The sequence below is a fragment of the Chrysemys picta genome, chromosome 6 (genome assembly GCF_011386835.1).
Source record: "Chrysemys picta bellii isolate R12L10 chromosome 6, ASM1138683v2, whole genome shotgun sequence".
Taxonomy (NCBI): Eukaryota; Metazoa; Chordata; order Testudines; family Emydidae; genus Chrysemys; species Chrysemys picta.
The window spans coordinates 72,437,086-72,458,099 of NC_088796.1; the positions used below are offsets into that span (position 1 = coordinate 72,437,086).

At 41.1% G+C, this 21,014-nt stretch overlaps 1 protein-coding gene across 3 annotated transcripts in view; it reads left to right on the plus strand.

The window, feature by feature from the left end:
- Window positions 1-9,462: 9,462 nt before the first annotated feature.
- COMMD10 (COMM domain containing 10) overlaps window positions 9,463-21,014 on the plus strand; it is a 231,110-nt gene continuing 219,558 nt past the window's right edge. For all 3 annotated transcript variants that reach the window (XM_065550350.1, XM_005300142.5, XM_042854659.2), the window contains exons 1-4: window positions 9,463-10,593; window positions 11,287-11,377; window positions 14,765-14,875; window positions 19,513-19,668. In XM_065550350.1, coding sequence (XP_065406422.1) covers window positions 10,562-10,593; window positions 11,287-11,377; window positions 14,765-14,875; window positions 19,513-19,668 — 390 coding nt within the window. In that variant the 5' untranslated portion in view covers window positions 9,463-10,561. The remainder of the gene's footprint in view (window positions 10,594-11,286; window positions 11,378-14,764; window positions 14,876-19,512; window positions 19,669-21,014) is intronic.

Below are 21,014 nucleotides of genomic sequence, written 5' to 3' on the forward strand. Positions count from 1 at the left end.
TCCTCACAATTAGGGACAAGTATATATTTCATTCTCCTTAATCCTTGGCAACTTTGCTGAGACAGCTAACAAGGTCCTCCTAAATCTTTACTTTCTAAAATTACAGGTGTCAGGAATGCTGTGGTCAGGCAACTTCCTTACTCTGGAAAACAGGATCACATTGCTTTGATTCAAGTTTTCCCTCAATAATTTTTTTCACACATGCACATATACAGACGTATGACAAATCCATTGTTCTTCGAGTGATTCCGCTTGTATTCTGCTCCTCCTGGTGTGCATGCACTGCATGCAGGCTGGTAGCAATGTCTATTGGGGCTGTACTTGCACCCTGCATGCCCTCTGGTGCCCCATAGCTGAGGGCATAAATAGCAGTGTAGCCACAACTGTCCTTCTTACCGTTCATGTCCGTGTCTCTGCTCACTGTGTGATTCTTTCCTTGTTTATTTGTTAGTAGTTAGTGTTCTAGGTATAGAACACTATCTAGGTCAGTACAGTTAAATTTCTACTTTTAAGCCTGTTGCAAAAAAGAAAAGTAGAAAGGCTTCACATCCAGAAGGTGCTCCGGCACTGGACACCTTGGGACATGGCGGATTCAAAATCTCCAGGATTCAAATCCTGTCCTTCCTGTGAGGCAGCCATTCTCATCAGTGATGGACACTCTACAGCTTCCGCCTTGGTGAAGCACATGTACAGCACAAGTGTGTTATATGTTGCTCCTTTTTGAAAAGGCCTCAAAAAATGAGGGAATCCCAGCTGAAACTCTTTCTCTTAGAGAGATCTACAAAGACCTCTTTGGTTCCTAAAGAAGAGAAGACCACCTAGCCCGACCAGACAATCTCAGTGATTGCTCTGGTAAGCCGGAGAACCACCCAATACTCCTGGACTCATTTGGCAAGAAAGTCTCACTCCGCTAACTCCTCGACTATGGAGTCAGTAAGAGATTCCCTCCCCTTTCCGACCCTCTCCTCTGAAGGGAAAGGAAGGAAGGAGCATCGCTCTCAGGGTGATTGGAGTCACAGATCTCCCTCTGCAGTTCTGAGGTGATCCAAAGCAGGAAGCAGTTTTACTCCCCAAATGGGTCCTGATGATGCCTTGGCACCAAAGGATCTCCAGATGACCTGGCTGACATTTGAAGAAGCTTCTTGGCTCCCCACCAATACCAATGCACCAGCACCAAAACACCTGGCACTGACACTAGAGCACTCCATCCTCTGTGGTCCTTATCGTGTTCCTGGATGTGGATGAAACAACTTTGGAACCAACCTTCTTGGTACCCATGAGATTCATGGTATCAGGTGTCCTAGCAGTAACCAACCAGCCAGAGTCAACACTACTAGCCTCCACAAAAAGGCTGTTGGCTCCAGAGCTGTCCACATCTTACACTTCAGTGACACTCTAAGATGCTCTGGGCCATCCAAAATTCCTGAAAGAAGGTTCCACTTCTCAAAGAGAGATGATGTGGCCCTACATCTTTGAGGATTGCAAAACACCCTAGTACATCAACTCACAGACAATACTCAGAAAATCATGAGTGGTCAGTAAAGGATTCAATTCTACCTTTTTGCCACAGAACAAAACAAAAAGTGCCAAGTGTGTGCTCCGAAAGGGGATCCAGCACAAGCTCATCAGTCACTTTCCTCATCCCTTTGGACACTTGGGCCCCCTACACAGATCAGGGCCCTTTCCATCAGAACTCAAGAAGTTTAAGTTTCACTAATTGGGATTCCAATCCTGGAGATTTGTGGATTATCTACCTGGAGTTCAGTTCATCTTTGCCCAGCTCTGCTTCTTGGTAGAGGGAGCCAGAACTGATGCCTGCTTTGCAGAGCTGTCTTACAATTATTGATTCAGTAGGCTCTGACCACCCATCTCGAAGAATTGGGATTAGTGCTTGGGAGTCACTAGAAGTAGAATAGATGTGGACAATCACTCGAAGGAATGGATATTTACCCTACAGTAACTGTGGGTCTTCAAGATGTGATGTCCACATGTATTCCATGACCTGCCCTCCTTCCACGCTATTTTGGAGGTTTGTATCAATTGTTTTAGACAGGTAAATAAATGGTCCTTTATGCTCTTGGTTACGGGGTGCTGGAGAGCATGCAGCGTGCAGGCATGGTCCCAACAGACACTGCTCTTCAAAAAAAATTCCAGACTCGTATGCATGAGGCACAGGCACACCAGAACTGAAATACATATGGACAACATAACTTAAAGACCACAGTTACTGCAGGGTAAATAACCATTCTTTCTCACATGGAAACATCCACAACAACAGAATCCCTATAAACTAATCAAGCTGTTTCTTCTTCCAGGATGTGAAGAAAGAGATTATTATTACTTTTTTTAATACTTCGTTGATGGTCATATAATTGTGGCCATATAGTACAATGACAGGGTGATATAAGTAGTGCTAGCCAAAACTTGGAATTTCCAGTTTGTGGGAAATTTCACAATTTGGTTTCAGTTCAATTTGGAATAAAACATTTTTGGAAATTTCCCATGAACTGGAAATGCTAAAAAAAATATATTTTGGAAACTCTGACACATGGTGCTATTGAAAGGAAATATGCTCCCTAGAACCCCAGCAGCTCCTGACTGCCAATGTGAGCTTTCTAAAGATAGCTACAGCATTCAACCCAAGGTTTAAGAATCTGAAGTGCTTTCCATAATCTGAGAGGGACGAGGTGTGGCGCATGTTTTCAGAAGTCTTAAAAGAGCAACACTCCAATGCAGAAACTACAGAAGCTGAACCACCAAAAAAGAAAATCAACCTTCTGCTGGTGGCATCTGACTCAGATAATGAAAATGAACATGTGTTGGTCCGCACTGCTTTGGATTGTTATGGAGCAGAACCCGTTCCCTGGAATGGTGGTTGAAGCATAAAGGGACATATGAATCTTTAGCGCATCTGGAACATAAATATCTTGCGATGCCGACTACAACAGTGCCATGAGAATCTCTGTTCTCACTTGCATTATCTCCTGCAAATGTAAACAAACTTATTTGAGCAATTGGCTGAACAAGAAGTAGGACTGAGTAGACTTGCAGGCTCTAAAATTTTATATTTTATTTTTGAATGCAGTTTTTTTGTACATAATTCTACATTTGTAAATTTAATTTCATGATAGAGATTGCATTACACTACTCGTATTAGGTGAATTGAAAAATACTATTTATTTTGTTTTTTTACAGTGCAAATACTTGTAATCAAAGATAAATATAAAGTGAGCTCTATACACTTTGCATTCTGTGTTGTAATTGAAATAAATATATTTGAAAATGTAGAAAACATCTAAAATATTTAAATAGAATACCATTTATTATTGTTTAACAGTGCAATTAATCGTGTGATTAATCATGATTCATTTTTTAAATCACTTGACAGCCCTAAGTGACATGATTTATGGCAGTTTCACTGCTGCTATTAGTCCCCGTGGCTGGGTTGCCCCTGTGCCGGGGACCCCGGAAACCTGGGATTTTCAGCCCTGGCGGTGCTGCTCCAAAGCCATGGAAGAAAATGAACATTCTCTTGGAGAGATTCAGCGAGATACAGATTACCCTTCATAAGTAAATCCCTGAAGCAAGTGATTAAAAACCAGAATAGTGTAAATCTACAAAGAAATCCATTTACAGGCTCATTATTTGTCTTCTAGTAGCACTTTGAAATCCTAAAATGGATTTTGACTCCATTCTGCTGAGCATATACAAACACTGAGTGAAAAACAGCTCGTGCTCTGAAGAGCTGTAGTCTAATTTGAATATGCAACAAGTGGTGGTAAGAAATAAAAAGGAAGGGGGAGGGAGGAAAAGGGTAATAAAATAATATCATGGTACAGAGGGAACTACAACACAATTTGAAGATGGTACTTCCTGTTTCCAAACAATGTTCCCTCTACTGTTTCCTGAGCAGCAGTCAGTGCACAAGTTTAATTCACATGAGCACAGTTGCAGAAAACAAAACTACCCAATGTCAAGCATATATTATTTATTGCTAGTGAAACTCAGTGACTGATGTATGTAAGAAACAAGTAGTAAAGTGAAACAAAACCTAGGCACTTGCCTATTGGCTTTGTGTAGTTAAATGTCAAATATTCTGTACTATGTTAGAGGGGACTTGCAGGTGATCTTTAGTTAAAATCTGTCAGCAACTTAAAGGGAAAGTTTGGATAATTTTCTTGCCTCCTACAAAACAACCCCCTCTCATAATAGTACGAAATCATTTTTTTGCCTCATAAAAATACTTTTAAAGAGCAAATATTTTGCCTTTTGGAATAACTTTGTTCTAGAAGGCTAATTCAAAAAAACACAGGGAGGAGACCACCTCACAAGGTCTGTCGACACATACACACTTTCTCTCTCTCTCTCATTCACTCACACACTTCAAATTATAGAAGTTAAATAGTGTGTTATACTATCATTATACTTAGCATATCTATTCCATACACACACAGCTGCTTTTCTGACAGTCCCTAGTGCCTCAGAGTTCTCACTATGGCTAAAATAAGATGAAAACCCAGGTACATTAAAAATATAGACTGATTAAGATAAGATACCATCACACAATCTTCTTATCCCGTCACCTGGGGTTTGGTCATCATGCAGGCATCCATATTCTTTGTCTGTCTAAGACAGTACTAAGGTCCTTCTGCTTACCATCTTTTTTTGATGCAATCCAACCAGCCATCCATTGATTCCTTGGCTTTCCGTAGGTTCTCCTTACTACCATCACCTCCTACCATGCTGTCTTCATCAGGTCCCCTTCATTCGTCCACTTCATGTGTCTGAACTAGCAAAATCTTGCTTCACAAACTTTTCTCCCCAAAATTCTCATTTGCTTGGTCATTGTGTTGTCTAAACGCTATATGACCACAAAGAGCAGCTAAGCAAATTCTACCCTTTATGGTCTTGACAACTGGGGGAATAAAATAGAACCACTGTGTGATTCAGTTTCTGTTTGGGTCTCAGCTTCACATTTTCATCGTACTCCATCAGATTTAGTAGAGGATAGTTAGCAATTGAAGATAACTGCTATTTAATCACATGTCCAGATCTGTAGCATAAATCATTGTAACTCCACTATAATCAATGGAGCTATGGCTTACACCAGCTGAAGATCTGGCACATTGAATTTTATAAATACAGTCATGTCTAAAATGACAAGCAGACAAAAAAAAAAAAAGCATGTTCATGTTAGCTTATGTAAAAACACCACTAACTCACTGTATGAGCTTGGGCAAGTCACTTCACCTCTCTGTGCTTCAGTTTACCCATCTATAAAATTGAGATATTCATATTTATCTTTCTTTGTTAAACACTTGGAGATAATTAATTATTTTTTTATATAATTAATGGAGATATCCTATCTCCTAGAACTGGAAGGGACCTTGAAAGGTCATCGAGTCCAGCCCCCTGCCTTCACTAGCAGGACCAAGTACTGATTTTGCCCCAGATCCCTAAGTGGCCCCCTCAAGGATTGAATTCACAACCCTGGGTTTAGCAGGCCACTGCTCAAACCACTGAGCTATCCCTCACCCAGATCACTGGGTGAAAAGTTATTTATTGTAGCTTAGTATTATTTAGGTAATTCCTTCCACCCAAAGGATCCAAAAATACTTTAAATTACAGTGTCTACATACACCAGCACCTCTGGAGTGGAGTATAGCAGCCAAATGGTCTATGGCATACTGTAAAACAGCAGGTGATGGAGACCCCCCCCCCATTTATATGAAAAGTGTCATATGATCTTGTCCACATGGAGCCTAATTTTACAGTCTTGTCCAAAAGATCCTCACCCAGTAAATTGTATAGTACTTAATTTATTTATAGTGCTTAAGAAGGATGAAGGACTGACAGCTTTGAGAGAATTCAAATCTGTGGCTCCAGAGTGTCTAGATATTTCAATCCTATGCTTAGACCACTAACCCATTCCTTCTGGTTTAAAATAAACTTCTGTGTATTGGCTAGAAGCCAGTCAGATCCACTCCATCATTTAGAGGAAAATGCATCTGTCCTGTTATTGAACTTATACATGTCAGCATCTGTTGAGGAACAAACTCTATAGTTAATGTTCACCAGACTCTGCAGTAAAAAAAAAACAACAACTATGCTTTGAAGCCTTTTTCAGGCAACTCTCTTGATCCCTTTAACACCTTCTAACAAAGCAAAACTGAGCTCAAGCACTATTTTCAAACCAGATTAAGGACTCTAGCCCCAAACCAGTAGAACTTGAGACATGCCCCAGATAAATAGTTTCACCAGAATCATAATATCCTAGTTCTGTTGAATTTCTTATCTTGTTGCAAAGACAATGCTTAGTCTGTAGATTCTCACTTTGGCACACTAGACATAATCTTTAGCATTTTCAAGTAAATTATGCATGCTTAAGTAACCCTATCTGATTTCATTCCACTTGGAAAGTAGCTGTGTGGGATTTGGGCTAACAGCACCCTTTGTACATTTCTGACAATGTAATACTGGCACTTCATCAACTCTGATTTTGACCTTGGCATGAAACATGCAAAGGGGTTTATCCTTTTTTTCCATCCATAAAAGTAATTGTATTGTTCTCTTGGGGCCAGCTCCTGCACGGTACTGAGCTCCCTCCATCTCTATTCACCTGGGAGTGTATGGACCTTGGTCCCTCATAAGATCATGTCTTACAAGTAGGTCCACATTATGAACAAAGTATTGTCTGCAGATACTGCTTTTGATTATAGAAGGTTAGATCAGTGGTCTCCAAAGTGGGGTGCGCAGGTGGATCCTTGGGGGGGTGCGGCAGGAGGAGCGCTTTTTTTTTTTTTTTTTTTTTTTTTGCTTTGGAGAGACTTTGGAGCTGGAAACAGCAATGAATATGAACATTTTCAAAGCATCTTTAATTATGCATATTTCCTCTGTCTTCCGTAAGAGTATTTTAAAAATTAAAAATTACAAAGGAAATTCCTGCATGAATTCTAACTGAAAAGTTGAGTGAAGAGAACAGGCTGTAAAACATTTCTGTTCAAATTATATGAAAACAGTATTTAAGGGTCTATTGGTACTTGTGCGTCACAGCCTACAATAGAACAGAATATATGATTCTATACCTGAGAAGGGTAAGGCATATGTGGTCATGGAGACTGAGATTTAAAAAGCTGTTCAAGGGATTTAGAAGCCCAATGTTCATTAGCTAAATTCAGCTAAATTCCCTAAAATCTCAGCCATAATGCCTAGGACCCTTATCCTGCAAAAGATTTCTGTAGATGGATTAAAATGCCTCACCACAGCCCAGTCACTTCAAAGTCTACAGCAGTACGTCTAGAGCAACAAAGCTGGGCAATTTATGGTATTGATATACTATTAGATGGTGGAACAATTTTGAAAAGATGTTAATCACATTGGATGAATAAATCACTTGAATAGGTGTGCAATTTTTTATCATGTTTTTCAACCCTATTGACTTCAACATGGCTATGATTTCACTCTATATGTTTAACACATCTTTCTATAAATTATTAATAATTCCTTTGATCAAGGATCTGAACCTCTCTCCATCTGACTCCAGCACCTGCCATGGTTTCTTGCCAGGACTCCAGTTCCATAATCCTTTGTTATTTATTATATATTAGATGCTCTTGTGCCTTCTGACACAAGGCAACACAATCTTTCCACCTCCATTTGTCTAATGCTATGTTCTTTGCTCTGTTATAGTCTGTTTCCATGACAGCAGCATCTTTCTGAATGGTTTTCTTCTGTGTCATGTGTTGTCCTCCTCTTTTCTGCCTCCCACAAGGGTCGTCCAATCAAGGGCTTGTCTAGTAGTACAGTTTCTTGACATCCGTACACCATGTCCAAACAACTTCAGCCTTCTTTCTGAAATCACTGTCTCTACAATCTGCTGGCAAGTCCTTTCTGGTAATATCTCGCAAACCTTTTCAACCACATTTAACTGTTATTTTCAGCTTTTTCATTTTTTTATTATAATAAATGTACCCAGGCTTTACAATTGCCTATTTCATAAACTTAAAATAAAAATACATACATACATTTAGTGCTAGTGGGTTGGGAAGTATTGCTTTAATGGTGGCATGTGTGCTTCTGGGTGGGGGTAAAATGGTGATATTAGGTCGGGGTGGGGCAAGCTTTTTGGCCCAAGGGCCGCATCTGGCTGAGGAAATTGTATGCAGGGCCATGAATGTAGGGTTGGGCAGGGGGTTGGGAGGTGAGAGGGGGTGCAGTGTGCAGGAAGGGGCTCAAGGCAAGGGGTTGGGGTGCAGGAGGGGTGTGGGGTGCAGCAGGGGGTTGCGGACTCAAGGCAGGGGGTTAGGGTGCAGGAGGGAGTGCGGGAGGGGGCTCAAGGCAGGGGGTTGGGGATGCAGGCTCCAGTCCGGTGCCACTAACGTCGAGTAGCTCCAGGGTGGCGGCGGCACGCAGCGGGGCTAAAGCAGGCTCCCTGGCCCTGCCCCGCCCCCGGAAGTGGCCAGCATGTCCAACAGTGGCTCCTGGGAGTGGGGTGGGGCAGGGCAGGCATCTCCACCGCGCGCTGCCCTCGCCTGTGGGTACCACCCCTGAAGCTCCCATTGGCCATGGTTCCCCTTCCCAGCCAATGGGAGCTGCGGGGGACAGTGCCTGCTGGCAAGAGGAGTGCACGAGCCCTCTGCCCCCCTCCCCCCCGTCTTCCCTCCCTCAGGGGCTGCAGGGACATGGTGCTGGCTGCTTCCAGAAGTGACATGGGGCCAGGGCAGGCAGGGAGCCTGTCTTAGCCCTGCTGCGCCACAGGGCTGGCAATCCCATGGGCTGGATCCGGCCCACAGGCCATAGTTTGCCCTCCCCTATGATAGTGCTACAGGGCTAGTTGCTAATGAAAGGTTGCTACTGTTGGGAGGGGTGCTGGGTGAGGTGATGCAATGGAGATTGTTGGGTGGAAAGTACTAGATTCATTGAAGCTTATCTCCTTGCTGCCTTGAGCTCTGGAGAAAGGTGCGGTCTGAAAATGGTGTGGAGCTGGTGTGATCAATGGGAGTTGGAGGGCCTGAGCAGCCATCACACAGAAAGTTCCACACCAGCCTCAAATTTCAAGAGTTGAGCATGGTTCAGATGTGAAAAGTGAAGAGATGATGTAGGGACAGGACTGTAGTTAGCAAAGAAGAGAATGATTTTCTCTTTCTCTCCTCAAAGCTGCCTTTTAGGGAGCACCATTTTTTTTTTTAAATGACAGGATTTCAACTATGATGACTCAGACACTTCCTCACACGCACACTGGGGTAGTGAATTTGGTTGTATCTAGACTAGAATAAAGAAGTGTGTTAAAATGTTTTAGTTAACTGACACATTTGAAAAGTTTACCATAGACAAGATAGTGTGTGCTGAACATGAAACTGGTTGAGATAAAGTCAAGAAGGAAGCCTAGCCTTTTCAAGTTTCAGAGGGGTAGCCGTGTTAGTCTGTATCAGCAAAAACAAGGAGGAGTTCTTGTGGCACCTTAGAGACTAACAGATTTATTTGGGCATAAGCTTTCGTGGGCTAGAACCCACTTCATAAGATGCATGGAGTGGAAAATACAGGAGCAGGTATAAATACATGAAAAGATGCAAGTTGCCTTAACAAGTGTGAGGTCAGTCTAAGGAGACAATTCAATTGACAGCAGAATACCAAGGCAGGAAAAATAACTTTTGAAGTGGTAATGAGAGTGGCCCATTTCAGACAGTTGACAAGAAGGTGTAACAGTAGGGGGAAATTAGGTTTAGTTAGAACGTGTCAGATAACATGTTCTAGCAACACACCTTTAAATCCTAATCTAAACAAGGCCTTAGATGATATCAATATAAAGAATTTTTAGAATGCAATTGCCTTTTAAAATATACGGACTGTGTTTTCATTTCCCCAGATTGGACAAGGAAAACCACTCAAGTCAATTTCCCTCTGGTTTATAATCAGTTTCCCCTTCAGTGTCGGGGCCGGGTTCAAGGCTTGAGAAGTCGTATAAATACCAGATTTCCATAGGATTTTTAAACCTCCTGGGTCGGTTCCTTCTGCTCTCAGGTTCTGTAACAGTCGAGCTGTTACCTTACACTTGGCATTGGCTCTGCTACGCCGGACTGCCAGGTTTCTGTGCCGACTCCGAAATCAAACACCCAACCACGCGCACAGGACGCTAAGCTCCCAGCCAGCCTGTTCGAGTACAAGCCCCTGTTGCGGGAACCAGTCACCGCAAGGCCCGCGCCCGCGCTCTTTCGCCTGCCAGGGAAACTGTCCGGCCGTTTTACACATTATTTGTAGCGCGGCGGGGACAGTCGGATAAACACGCTGCAGGCCCCGCCGGGCCCCGCGCCCCCAGGAGCGGACAGGGAGGGATCCCCAGCGCGGCGGGTGCCGAGCAGCCTCAGCTCCAAGGCCCCTCCCGCCGGGCAGCGAGCGGGGGAATCAGGACAGTCACTGGCGGCGGGGGCTGACCAGCCAGGGCCGCCCATAGCGCCGCCCGGGACTGGGGGCGGGGCCGGCTGAGCCTGCCGGGCTCCCGTCCGCCCCGCCTACCCTCGTTGCCGGGTGCTGGCGGCGGAACCAGGCAGCGGTGGTGGCCAGGATGGCAGCGCCCATCATCCCCGAGAGCGGCAGGTACGGACCGCCCGGCAGAGCGGCGCCTGCGGAGCCCCGGCCCGGCGGGGAGGGTGGAGCCGGGAGCACCCGCGTCACCGGCTCGCCCCAGCCTGACACCCGGGCTGGGGACCCCCTCCCCCCATCTCCGCAGTGTGCCGGGGGCACCGGGGCTGCCTCCCCCCCAACTCCCCAGTGTGCCGGGGGCACCGGGGCTGGGACCCCCCCACCTCCGCAGTGTGCCGGGGGCACCGGGGCTGGGACCCCCCAAACGCTGGGACATCTGGGCTGGGACCCCAACTCCCCAGTGTGCCAGGGGTACAGGGCCTGTGTCCCCAGTGGGTCAGTGCTGAGCCTCTTGAGGTTTCCAGCATGTGGGTTTCTCCACTAATGGGGCAGTGAGACCATGTCAGTATCATACAGTGGGTTGGGCTGAAGCACCCAGGGCGTCAGCTCTGCCTCGGTTTAATTGAAGGGTGGAATTATTCCTATTTTGATCCTTACAGTACTTGGTCACTGGTTCTGTTTCTCTCACAGTAAATTTTTAGAAATTGTGTTTAAAGTATCAAGTATCAAATCCATTTGGATTAGATGCCAGTAGCACTAGTGTGCTTGGTGTGTGAAACATTAGAAAACAAAAATATTTGTACTACATTGTTTAAAGCCAATATGTTTACATTAGGGAACTTACCTGATCTCTTTCATTTTATTTAGCATAAAAAAAGCAGTGTTGCTCATTAACATGATAGACCCAGGCAAATTTCCTCGATTACTCTCCCGCATCCTTCAAAAGCTTCATCTAAAGGTTTGTATAGTCTAACAATAATCCCTTAGCCCTCACTTTTTAATAAAATTTAAAACTCTATAATGCATATGTCAGTTACTGTGTATTTTATACTTTTTTGAATGAGGTCATCAGATACTGTTTTCTTAAATCTTTAGGTTTTGTCTTTCATGTTTAACGTACACATTATTTCAAATTACAGAAAAAGTACACCCTTTTTTCTCCACAGAATTACATCTTTATTCTGAGTGGCAAATAGTATCGTACTTCTGGTGGAGGAAAATAAAAGCACTTTTTCTGTGGGGGGAAATAAGTGTATTTTTTCTGTGATTTGACATTACTTGCTTGCTCAATATGCAAGATGAAACGTAAAGATCTAATAAAATAGAACCTTTGTTTGGTAAAAGCATAAAGGAAAGACTGGGCACAAAGAGCCCTCAAGATCCAGTGTTTATATAAAGATGCAGTTGCTACAAATTTTAATTTACAAATCATAAATTATACCTAAAATCCTAAATCATGTCAATGTTTACAGACCCTGTACAATGCCACGGATGAAACCCCAGAAATCTGCCAACTCATGAACAAAAATCATTATGGGATGTGATATTGATCAGCTCTATAATACAATAATCTGCAGAAGCTCTTCTGCTTTTTATTTGTAAAGGATGTCATGATTGTTATTGTACTAATCCTGTATGATGGAGATTCAAACGTTTTTTGTTTGACAAGTGTGTCAACATGTATGTTCTCTGGCGTGTAAGAATTATGAAGCAAAACTGAGCAATTGTGACCCTTAAGCTTTGAAAAAAAGTTATGAAATATTGTCAAGCAAGAGATATCAACAAAGCATATTTTCAAAGGAAACACGGGTTTCAAATAATATTTAAAAACAGTGCTTCTAATCAGTACTAACACTCAGGATTATTAAAACTGAAGGTATTTTAAAAATCTGCATTCATGATCTCCTCTATTCATGTTAATTTTGCATAGGAGGGTGAAAATGCCATGTAATGAAACTTTTTCCTTGGAATTCTTCCATTGGGAGGCACAAGTTTCCTTTTTATTGTACATACCCCACCCTTGCCCCTCCAGGGTAAATCCCTGGGGTTACAAAATGTGAATCTGGAGGGATCGTACAAAGTCAAAAGGAATCCCTCCCTCCCACCCAGCCCTCTGCCTTCCCCGGGGAACCACAAGGTATTGTAGATTCTGCAGTAGGTTTCACAGGATTGCCTAATGGATTTGAGTGAATATGGGTTCTGCTGCCTCTTGACCCTGCCTTGTTTATTTGTGGATCTGGACCACTGTTGAGCTTCTACAGGGGGGCTTCCATTGGTTTGGGAGGAAGGATGGAACTGGCTTTCCCCTCTTATGCCCTTGCGATGTTAGAGGTGAGAATAAAGCCCATAATTAATTATTCACCATTTATGCTGGCAGCCTGTATTTCATTTCTCACAGTTTGGGCAATGAAAGTAGAATGAATAGTCAATAGTAGTCACTTTTGTTTATATCTGGTGTTAAATTGACTTTCTGGCACTAATGAATCAGAAAAGTGCTCAAGTGGAAAGCTAGAGGAAAATGTTTAAATCCAAACAAACGCTGTTTTTGCTGGAAGTTTTCTTTTGACTTTATGAAATATTTCTTTTGATCCTAAGTTAGGTTTTGTACAATATTTAGTCAAAAAATGTGCCTCTGTGTACATGCTAGGAATGGATGAATCTAGATGGGTCATATTGAATAGAATCAAGCCTATGCACAATCTGCATTTGTGGCCTATATAAAATGGAAAAGGAAGACTAGTAGCTAGCTTAATTAGATTAGAGGCACATCTTTTATTAAATTTTGTTGTATGATAACAGAAAAGCACAATATATAAGAGTAAGAACAATAGCAATAATAATTATACAAATTTACCTTTATTGTTCAAACTATGATCTATTGGGACCACCTCTAGGAATGTGAGGGTTGTTTCATCTCTTTGATTCAATTATTGAATTTTCTGCTGAAATTACTAACAAGAGTCTGGTAATAGTAACTGTGATTTATTTATGAATGAAGATATTTGCCCATTAGCAGGGGGAAAGAGCCATTAACTTAATGTCACCTAAACTATTAAATTACCATTATAAAGCATAATAATTTTTGGTGACTATTGGCCTGCACTGGATTTGAATGAATGACTTGGGTTGAAGACTCTGTATTACATTACCAGTTTCATGAGCCATGAGTTGTCTAACTCTCTAGAGAGCACTGAATTGGTGGAAATTGTAAATAAACTTCCTTGTGTTAGTGAAGATACTTAAAGCTTCATATTTCCTTCTAAAAGCTAAAGATTAAACTGAGACAAGCTTTCAAGGTTACACAGAGCCCTTCTTCAGGACTGAAGAAGAGTTCCGTGTAAACTCGAAAGCTTGTCTATCTCACCGACAGAAGTTGGTCCAATGAAAGGGTATTACCTCACCCACCTTGTCTCTTTAATACTCTGGGACCAGTGTGGCTACAACAACACTGCATAGAAAAATTAAACTAACATTTTCATTTTTGCATTCTTGTTAGAGATTCAAATATTTTGACCATCTAGGTCTCCTTGTAATTACATCATCTTTGCTCTGCAGCCCAATTGCTTTTTTTGAGTAGCTGTGCAGTTACTGGATTGCTAATTGGCCTCACTATGTTGTTTGATGTCTAAAACATAGAACATTCTGTTTTAACAGATGACAATATTTGCATTATGTTTAAACGTTCAGTACATTAGTTCAGTAAGATTTTCCATTCAATGATCTTTAATATGTCGTGTTGTAGATTTTTGATTTTTTTGTATGTGGTTTTCTAAATTTCCCCAAATAGACCTTTATTATTGAGTCTTTTAGAAGAAAATAGACTGTGTTTAGACCAGAGGAAAGTCAATAGCAAACCAAGAGAAGCATATATATCTGGGGCACTGCATCTTTGCCTTCTCTTTAGTGCTTTTATTTCTAGTCCAGCCAGTGCACATTACACTGTTTTCACTGGTTTGTATTGTCAAGTATAAATATGTAACTTTTCCACATAATGCATATTATCAAATGTGGTCAAAAGATGAGTTTTTTGCATAGTAATTTCAAACATGTTTTTTATATACAGAGAGAAAGAAGTGTACACTTGTATGCATATTTCATAAAGGCCTGAGCAAAAGCCCATTAAAAGCAATGGAGAGGTTCACTGAAGTCAGTGGGTTTTTGGTCAGGCCCTTGGTATACTGATATATTTTTTCCTCTGACAAGGTTTCTTTTTCCTCTTCCTTTTACAAACAAACAAACACAAGAAAACCCTGACTCTTTAATGTTTTAACTAAACTTGCCTTTTGGAGAATGAGTTCTGGATGGCAGATGGAATACTAGGAATAAACCCTTTTTTGTACTTCAGGCTGAGAGCAGTTTCAGTGAAGAGGAGGAAGAAAAACTGCAAGCTGCGTTTTCAGTGGAGAAGCAAGATCTTCATTTAGTCCTTGAAACTATATCATTTATTTTGGAACAGGTACCATTTTTATCAGTATGGATTGTTAAATATTTGAAACATAATGCTTGTTTGGTAGAAAAATTACTATACAGAGCAAGTTAAAATAGACACTTCCCGAAAACAAATATCACAGGCTTGCTATTTATTTAAAGTTTGATTCTGCCTCCTTTACTAATGTTGCATAGTATCTTACTTGGCAGGTAGTCTCATTGAAGTCAGGGTTGTACTTGAGGAGCAAGGTTTTACTTAATGTGAGTAAAGGGGAGTAGAAGCTTGCCCTCCGTCTGTATCCTATGCTTATCAACACATCTCTGAGCACCAGCTTGTGATCCTCTCAATCACACTGAGCAGAATCAAGCTTCACAGATACAACCCCGTTTCTGTTGAAGTGAATGGGAGAACTCATGGAGTAAGGTGCTATACAAGAGTATCAGAATCTGGCCCTAAGTACCAGAGCCAGTCTTAGGGGCCCTGGACCCCAACTTCCTGGGGCATGACACATCACATCGAGCTTTTGTGTGTGTGTGTGTGTGTGTAAACTCAGCTGCTTGTGGGGGCGCCAGCAACATTTGCTGTTGTGGGTGGCAAAAAATCTAAGCCACTAAATATATAAATACATTGACATACTTTAAAATGGTGCATAAAATATTTAAACAACAACAATAAAACCCACTTGCAAAACTGTGAGAAACATTTCCTCCCTGATGATGTTTTAGATACATATTTCATAATATTGTACAAAGTTACTCTGAAATAGCTTTATTACTTAAGATATCAATCATGTAAGCCTCTACTTAAAAAGTGGAAGTTAATTCCAAGTGAGGAAAATAGAAAGGAGCATAAACTCTGGCAAATGAAGTGTAAAAATATAATTAGGAAGGCCAAAAAAGAATTTGAAGACCAGCTAGCCAAAGACGCAAAAAGCAATAGCAATTTTTTTTAAAGTACATCAGAAGCAGGAAGCCTGCTAAACAACCAGTGAGGCCACTGGATGATCGAGATGCTAAAGAAGTCCTCAAGGATGATACTGCCATTCTGGAGAAACTAAATGAATCCTTTGCATTGGTCTTCACGGCTGAGGATGTGAGGGAGATTCCCAAACCTGAGCCATTCTTTTTAGGTAACAAATCTGAGGAGCTGTCCCAGATTGAGGTGTCATTAGAGGAGGTTTTGGAACAAATTGATAAACTAAACAGAAATAAGTCACCAGGAACAGATGGTATTCACCTAAGAGTTCTGAAGGAATTCAAATGTGAAAATGAAGAACTACTAACTGTGGTATGTAACCTAACTTCTGTACCAAATGACTGGAGGATAGCTAATGTGACACCAATTTTTAAAAAGGGCTCCAGAGGTGATAACAGCAGTTACAGGCCGGTAAGCCCGACTTCAGTACTGGGCAAACTGATTGAAACTATAGTAAAGAACAAAATTGTCGGACACATAGATGAACATAATTTGTTAGGGAAGACTAAACATGTTTTTTGTAAAGGGAAATCTTGCCTCACCAATCTACTAGAATTCTTTGAGGGGGGTCAACGAGCATGTGGACAAGGGGGAACCAGTGGATATAGTGTACTTAGATTTTCAGAAAGCCTTTGACGGGGTCCTTCATCAAAGGCTCTTAAGCAGAGTAAGCCATCATGGGATAAGAGGGAAGGTCCTCTCATGGATTGGTAACTAGTTAAAAGATAGGAAACAAAGGGTAGGAATAAATGGTCAGTTTTCAGAATGGAGAGAGGTAAATAGTGGTGTCCCCTGGGGTCCGTACTGGGCCAAGTCCTATTTAACATATTCATAAATGATCTGGAAAAGGGGTAACAGTGAGGTGGCAAAATTTGAAGGTGATACAGGCAGACTGCAAAGAGCTATAAAAGGCTCTCACAAAATAGGGTGACTGGGCAACAAAATGGCAGATGAAATTCAATGTTGATAAATACAAAGTAATGCACATTGGAAAACATAATCCAAACTGTACATATAAAATCATGGGGTCTAAATTAGCAGTTACCACTCAAGAAAGAGATCTTGGAGTCATTGTGGATAGTTCTCTGAAAACATCCACTCAATGTGCAGTGGCAGTCAAAAAAGCGAACAGAATGTTGGGAATCATTAGAAAAGGGATAGAGAATCAGACAGAAAATATCATATTGCCTCTATATAAATCCATGAGTATTGCTCACATCTTGAATACTGCATGCAGATGAGATCACCCCATCTCAAAAAAGATATATTGGAATTGGAAAAGGTTCAGAAAAGGCAACAAAAATCATTAGAGGTATGGAATGGCTTCTGTATGAGGAGAGATTAATAAGACTGGGGCTTTGGAAAAGAGACGACTAAGGGGGGGGTATGATAGAGGTCTATAAAATCATGACCGGTGTGGAGAAAGTAAACAAGGAAGTGTTATTTACTCCTTCTCATAACACAAGAACTAGGGGTTACCAAATGAAATTAATAGGCAGCAGGTTTAAAACAAACGAAAGAAAGTATTTTTTCACACAATGCACAGTCGACCTGTGGAACTCCTTGCCAGATGATGTTATGAAGGCCAAGACTATAACAGGGTTCAAAAAAGAACTAGATAAGTTCATAGAGAATAGGTCCATCAATGCCTATATGCCAGGATGGGCAGGTATGGTGTCCCTAGCCCCTGTTTGCCAGAAGCTGGGAATGGGCGACAGGGAATAGATCACTTGATGATTACCTGTTCTGTTCATTCCCTTACCGGGCCCAGTCCTATTTAACATATTCATAAATGATCTGGAAAAGGGGTAAACAGTGAGGTGGCAAAATTTGAAGATGATACCTTTGGGGCACCTGGTATTGGCCACTGTCAGAAGACAGGATACTGGGCTAGATGGACCTTTGGTCTGACCAGTATGGCCGTTCTTGTGTTCTAATCTGCTTATGTAAGCAGTCTTTGTTCACACAAGTAATCCCATTTAAGTGGGACTACTTTGATGAGTAAGAATTTGCAGACTTGGGCCTGCAGTTTGGTTCAATGTTGTTTTGCATACATTTTGGCTAAATTACATCTCTAATCTAAGTGTTTAATATCGTTCTTAAAGAAAGCGTGAATATTTTTGTCAGTAAATAAAGTTAGTCAAAATGTTTCTTTGCTGGATTGTGCTTTACTCATATAAAAAATAATAAAATCTTAGGAAAAGGTCAGTTTGGGAAAGAAAGACAGAAAATATTAAAAATGGGTTTTGGCTTCACTTTCTTTTTTGTTTCCATGAAGAAGTGCCAAGGTGATATACTAGGCCATAAAGAACAGAACACATATTTTTAAAGGATGGAAAGATATGTTGGCCATTGTAACTTTTGCATTGTTTAATAATAATACCTACCTGTGGAAAATAATAGTTTTGAAAAAATGTAATTGTGATGTTCTGCTCAAGACAACCAGAACTGAGCTCTACTGTGTCATCCCTCTGGCCCAGGAAGAGTGAGAGCTTTGCTACTGCCAAGCTGTCTGTCAGCTCCCTGACATACCAGCCTGTCTGCCTAGCCAGCAAACTCTTCAAGACTCTGCCAGTCCAAACCTTGCCTTGCAGGTAACAATCAGTGAACCTGAATTCCCCCAGAGATATCTCCTTGCAGTGTCCATTCCCTCTCACTGGACACTCATAGTAATTAAGTTACTATGTTTCTGCCACCAAAGAAACAGAACGCATCACCTGGTTAGGTTAGCTGAAGACTCACACTTCACTTTAATACACAGCAATGAGATGGTTTTGTAGTAAAACAAGAATAAGTTTATTAACAAAGAACAGAATTTTAAGTGATGTCTAAGCAAGAGAAAAAGAGACAGGTTTGGTTACAAGCAAAACAAAATAAAACGTTTTCTAGTGACTAAAACTTAATTTTAGCAAGTTGCAATCTTTACCTAAGCAGTTTTCTTACTTCCATCAAGTTACCAACATCCTTAGCCTCTGAAGTAGGCGATCCAATTTTCACAGGCTCAGAGGGTGCTGTACCTTATGTCCCCAAAGCGATAGATAACTCCAATGGCTTTTTGCTCTCCTTATATTTTCCAATGTCCATTTTCTCTGCCTCAAGAGCCATGAAGGCTTCCTGGGGTGCAGATTCTGTCCCCCAGATGTGATTACTATACTGACTTCTCCCCTGCTTGTTAGCTTGATGGCTTTGTTTACTTTAATGTAAATATACTTCAGTTGTCCTCTGCCTGGAAGCAAGCCAGTCAGACAGGTAAATACACATTCCTTTGTCTAGGACAAGCTGGATTTATGCACTGCCTCCCAAATACAGCTCACACACAACATGTATGTATACCACACAATGATTTTTTGGTAACCGCGGGTCAGCAGTTTACATAAGATATCATATATGACACATTTTAGGTAATATTATGACAACAGTGTGTTGGATGTAATGAGTGGGTCAGGCCTGATGTGAGATACAGTATGGTGGGTCCTTTGTCAGCTGGCATTACGCGGCTCCCTGGGTCATAGTAATCATGTAACACGTTTTTGTTTTGCATTAATAGAGTACTTTATTTTAGACTGAAAAAACGAACCATTTAGACCTCTATAGAGAAGAGCATCCCTATTTAGAAAAGTGCTTTTCTTAATCAAGTACTAAAGTTGCATGTACCAAAATGGATTTAACTTGTTTTTTCTGCTATACAGGCAGTCTATCATAACCTGAAACCAGCTATTCTGCAACAGCAGCTGGAGAGCATTCACCTTGATCAAGACAAAGCAGAAGCATTTGTCAGTGCATGGACTGCTGCAGGTCAAGACACAATTGAAAAGTTCAGGCAGAGGATTTTGGCCCCTCAAAAGGTAGCAATTGTTCTAGTTTAAGTGGAACTAGTAGTTTAAAACAATAATTATTAGGACACAAATATTACTATATTTCTTTTTTGTTCTGTAAGGAAAAATTCTATTGACCAGCCAAGAAATTAAAAAAATCAATAAGGAAATTTTATATATAATGTATGTCATAGGTTTGACTCTTTAAAATCCTGTACTCTACTTAAATTACACAAAGTATGTTGTAAACTGGTGTAAATCAGAAATCAGAATAACTCCATTGAAGATAATTCAGCTCACCAACCAAGAATCTGGTTGAGTACATCCTGTAACAATGTATATGAAGCAATGAATGAATGACGTGAAAGTTGATAAAATGCACAATATATGGGTCCTTAAATATTGTGTAATTTAAGTAGGGTATAGAGGACATTAGCTTTAAACATGTTTGCTTCTTTCCTCCTATTAAAAAAGTGAGCTTTTTAAGTGCTGTGTGTTACCTATTGTTCCACTATCTTTATGTTAGGGCCTGAACCTACAAATGCTTTTGATCAAGTGTAATTCATGCTTCTGTTGACTTTAAAAGAACTTCTTGCAATTGTAAGCATTTTGCTCAGTAATAAGTATATGTGGGACTGGCCCTTATATTACAAGATGCCATGATTAGTATTGTAAAATGGTTGGACAGCACTGGAGAAAACTAGTCTTGCTTCTGTGCTTTGTCTGTCTTAGGATAACAGTTGATCATTTGATAATTTTATTGTGTTTTTATTGGTATAGAAGTAAAAAATATATAGCACACAAAACTAATACATAAAGAATATTTAATACAGTGACAGGAAATGAATGTATTTGTTTATGGTCACAAATTTTAAACTTCCTGTCACAGTTAAATCCAAATTTTGGGACAAGAGGATTGGGGCATGGAAGAGAGCGGAGAAACTTAGAACTGTAGTAAGGGCCTAATCTTCTAAAACACAGAAACTCAGGCTTGTGCACGGTTGTGTAAGAACATAAGAACGGCCATACTGGGTCAGACCAAAGGTCCATCCAGCCCAGTATCCTGTCTGCTGACAGTGGCCAATGCCAGGTGCCCCAGAGGGAGTGAAACTAACAGGTAATGATCAAGTGATCTCTCTCCTGCCATCCATCTCCACCCTCTGACAAACAGAGGCTAGGGACACCATTCCTAACCCATCCTGGCTAATAGCCATTAATAGACTTAACCTCCATCAATTTATCTAGTTCTCTTTTAAACCCTGTTATAGTTCTAGCCTTCACAACCTCCTCAGGCAAGGATTTCCATAGGTTGACTGGGTGCTGTGTGAAGATCTACTTCCTTTTATTTGTTTTAAACCTGCTGCCCATTAATTTCA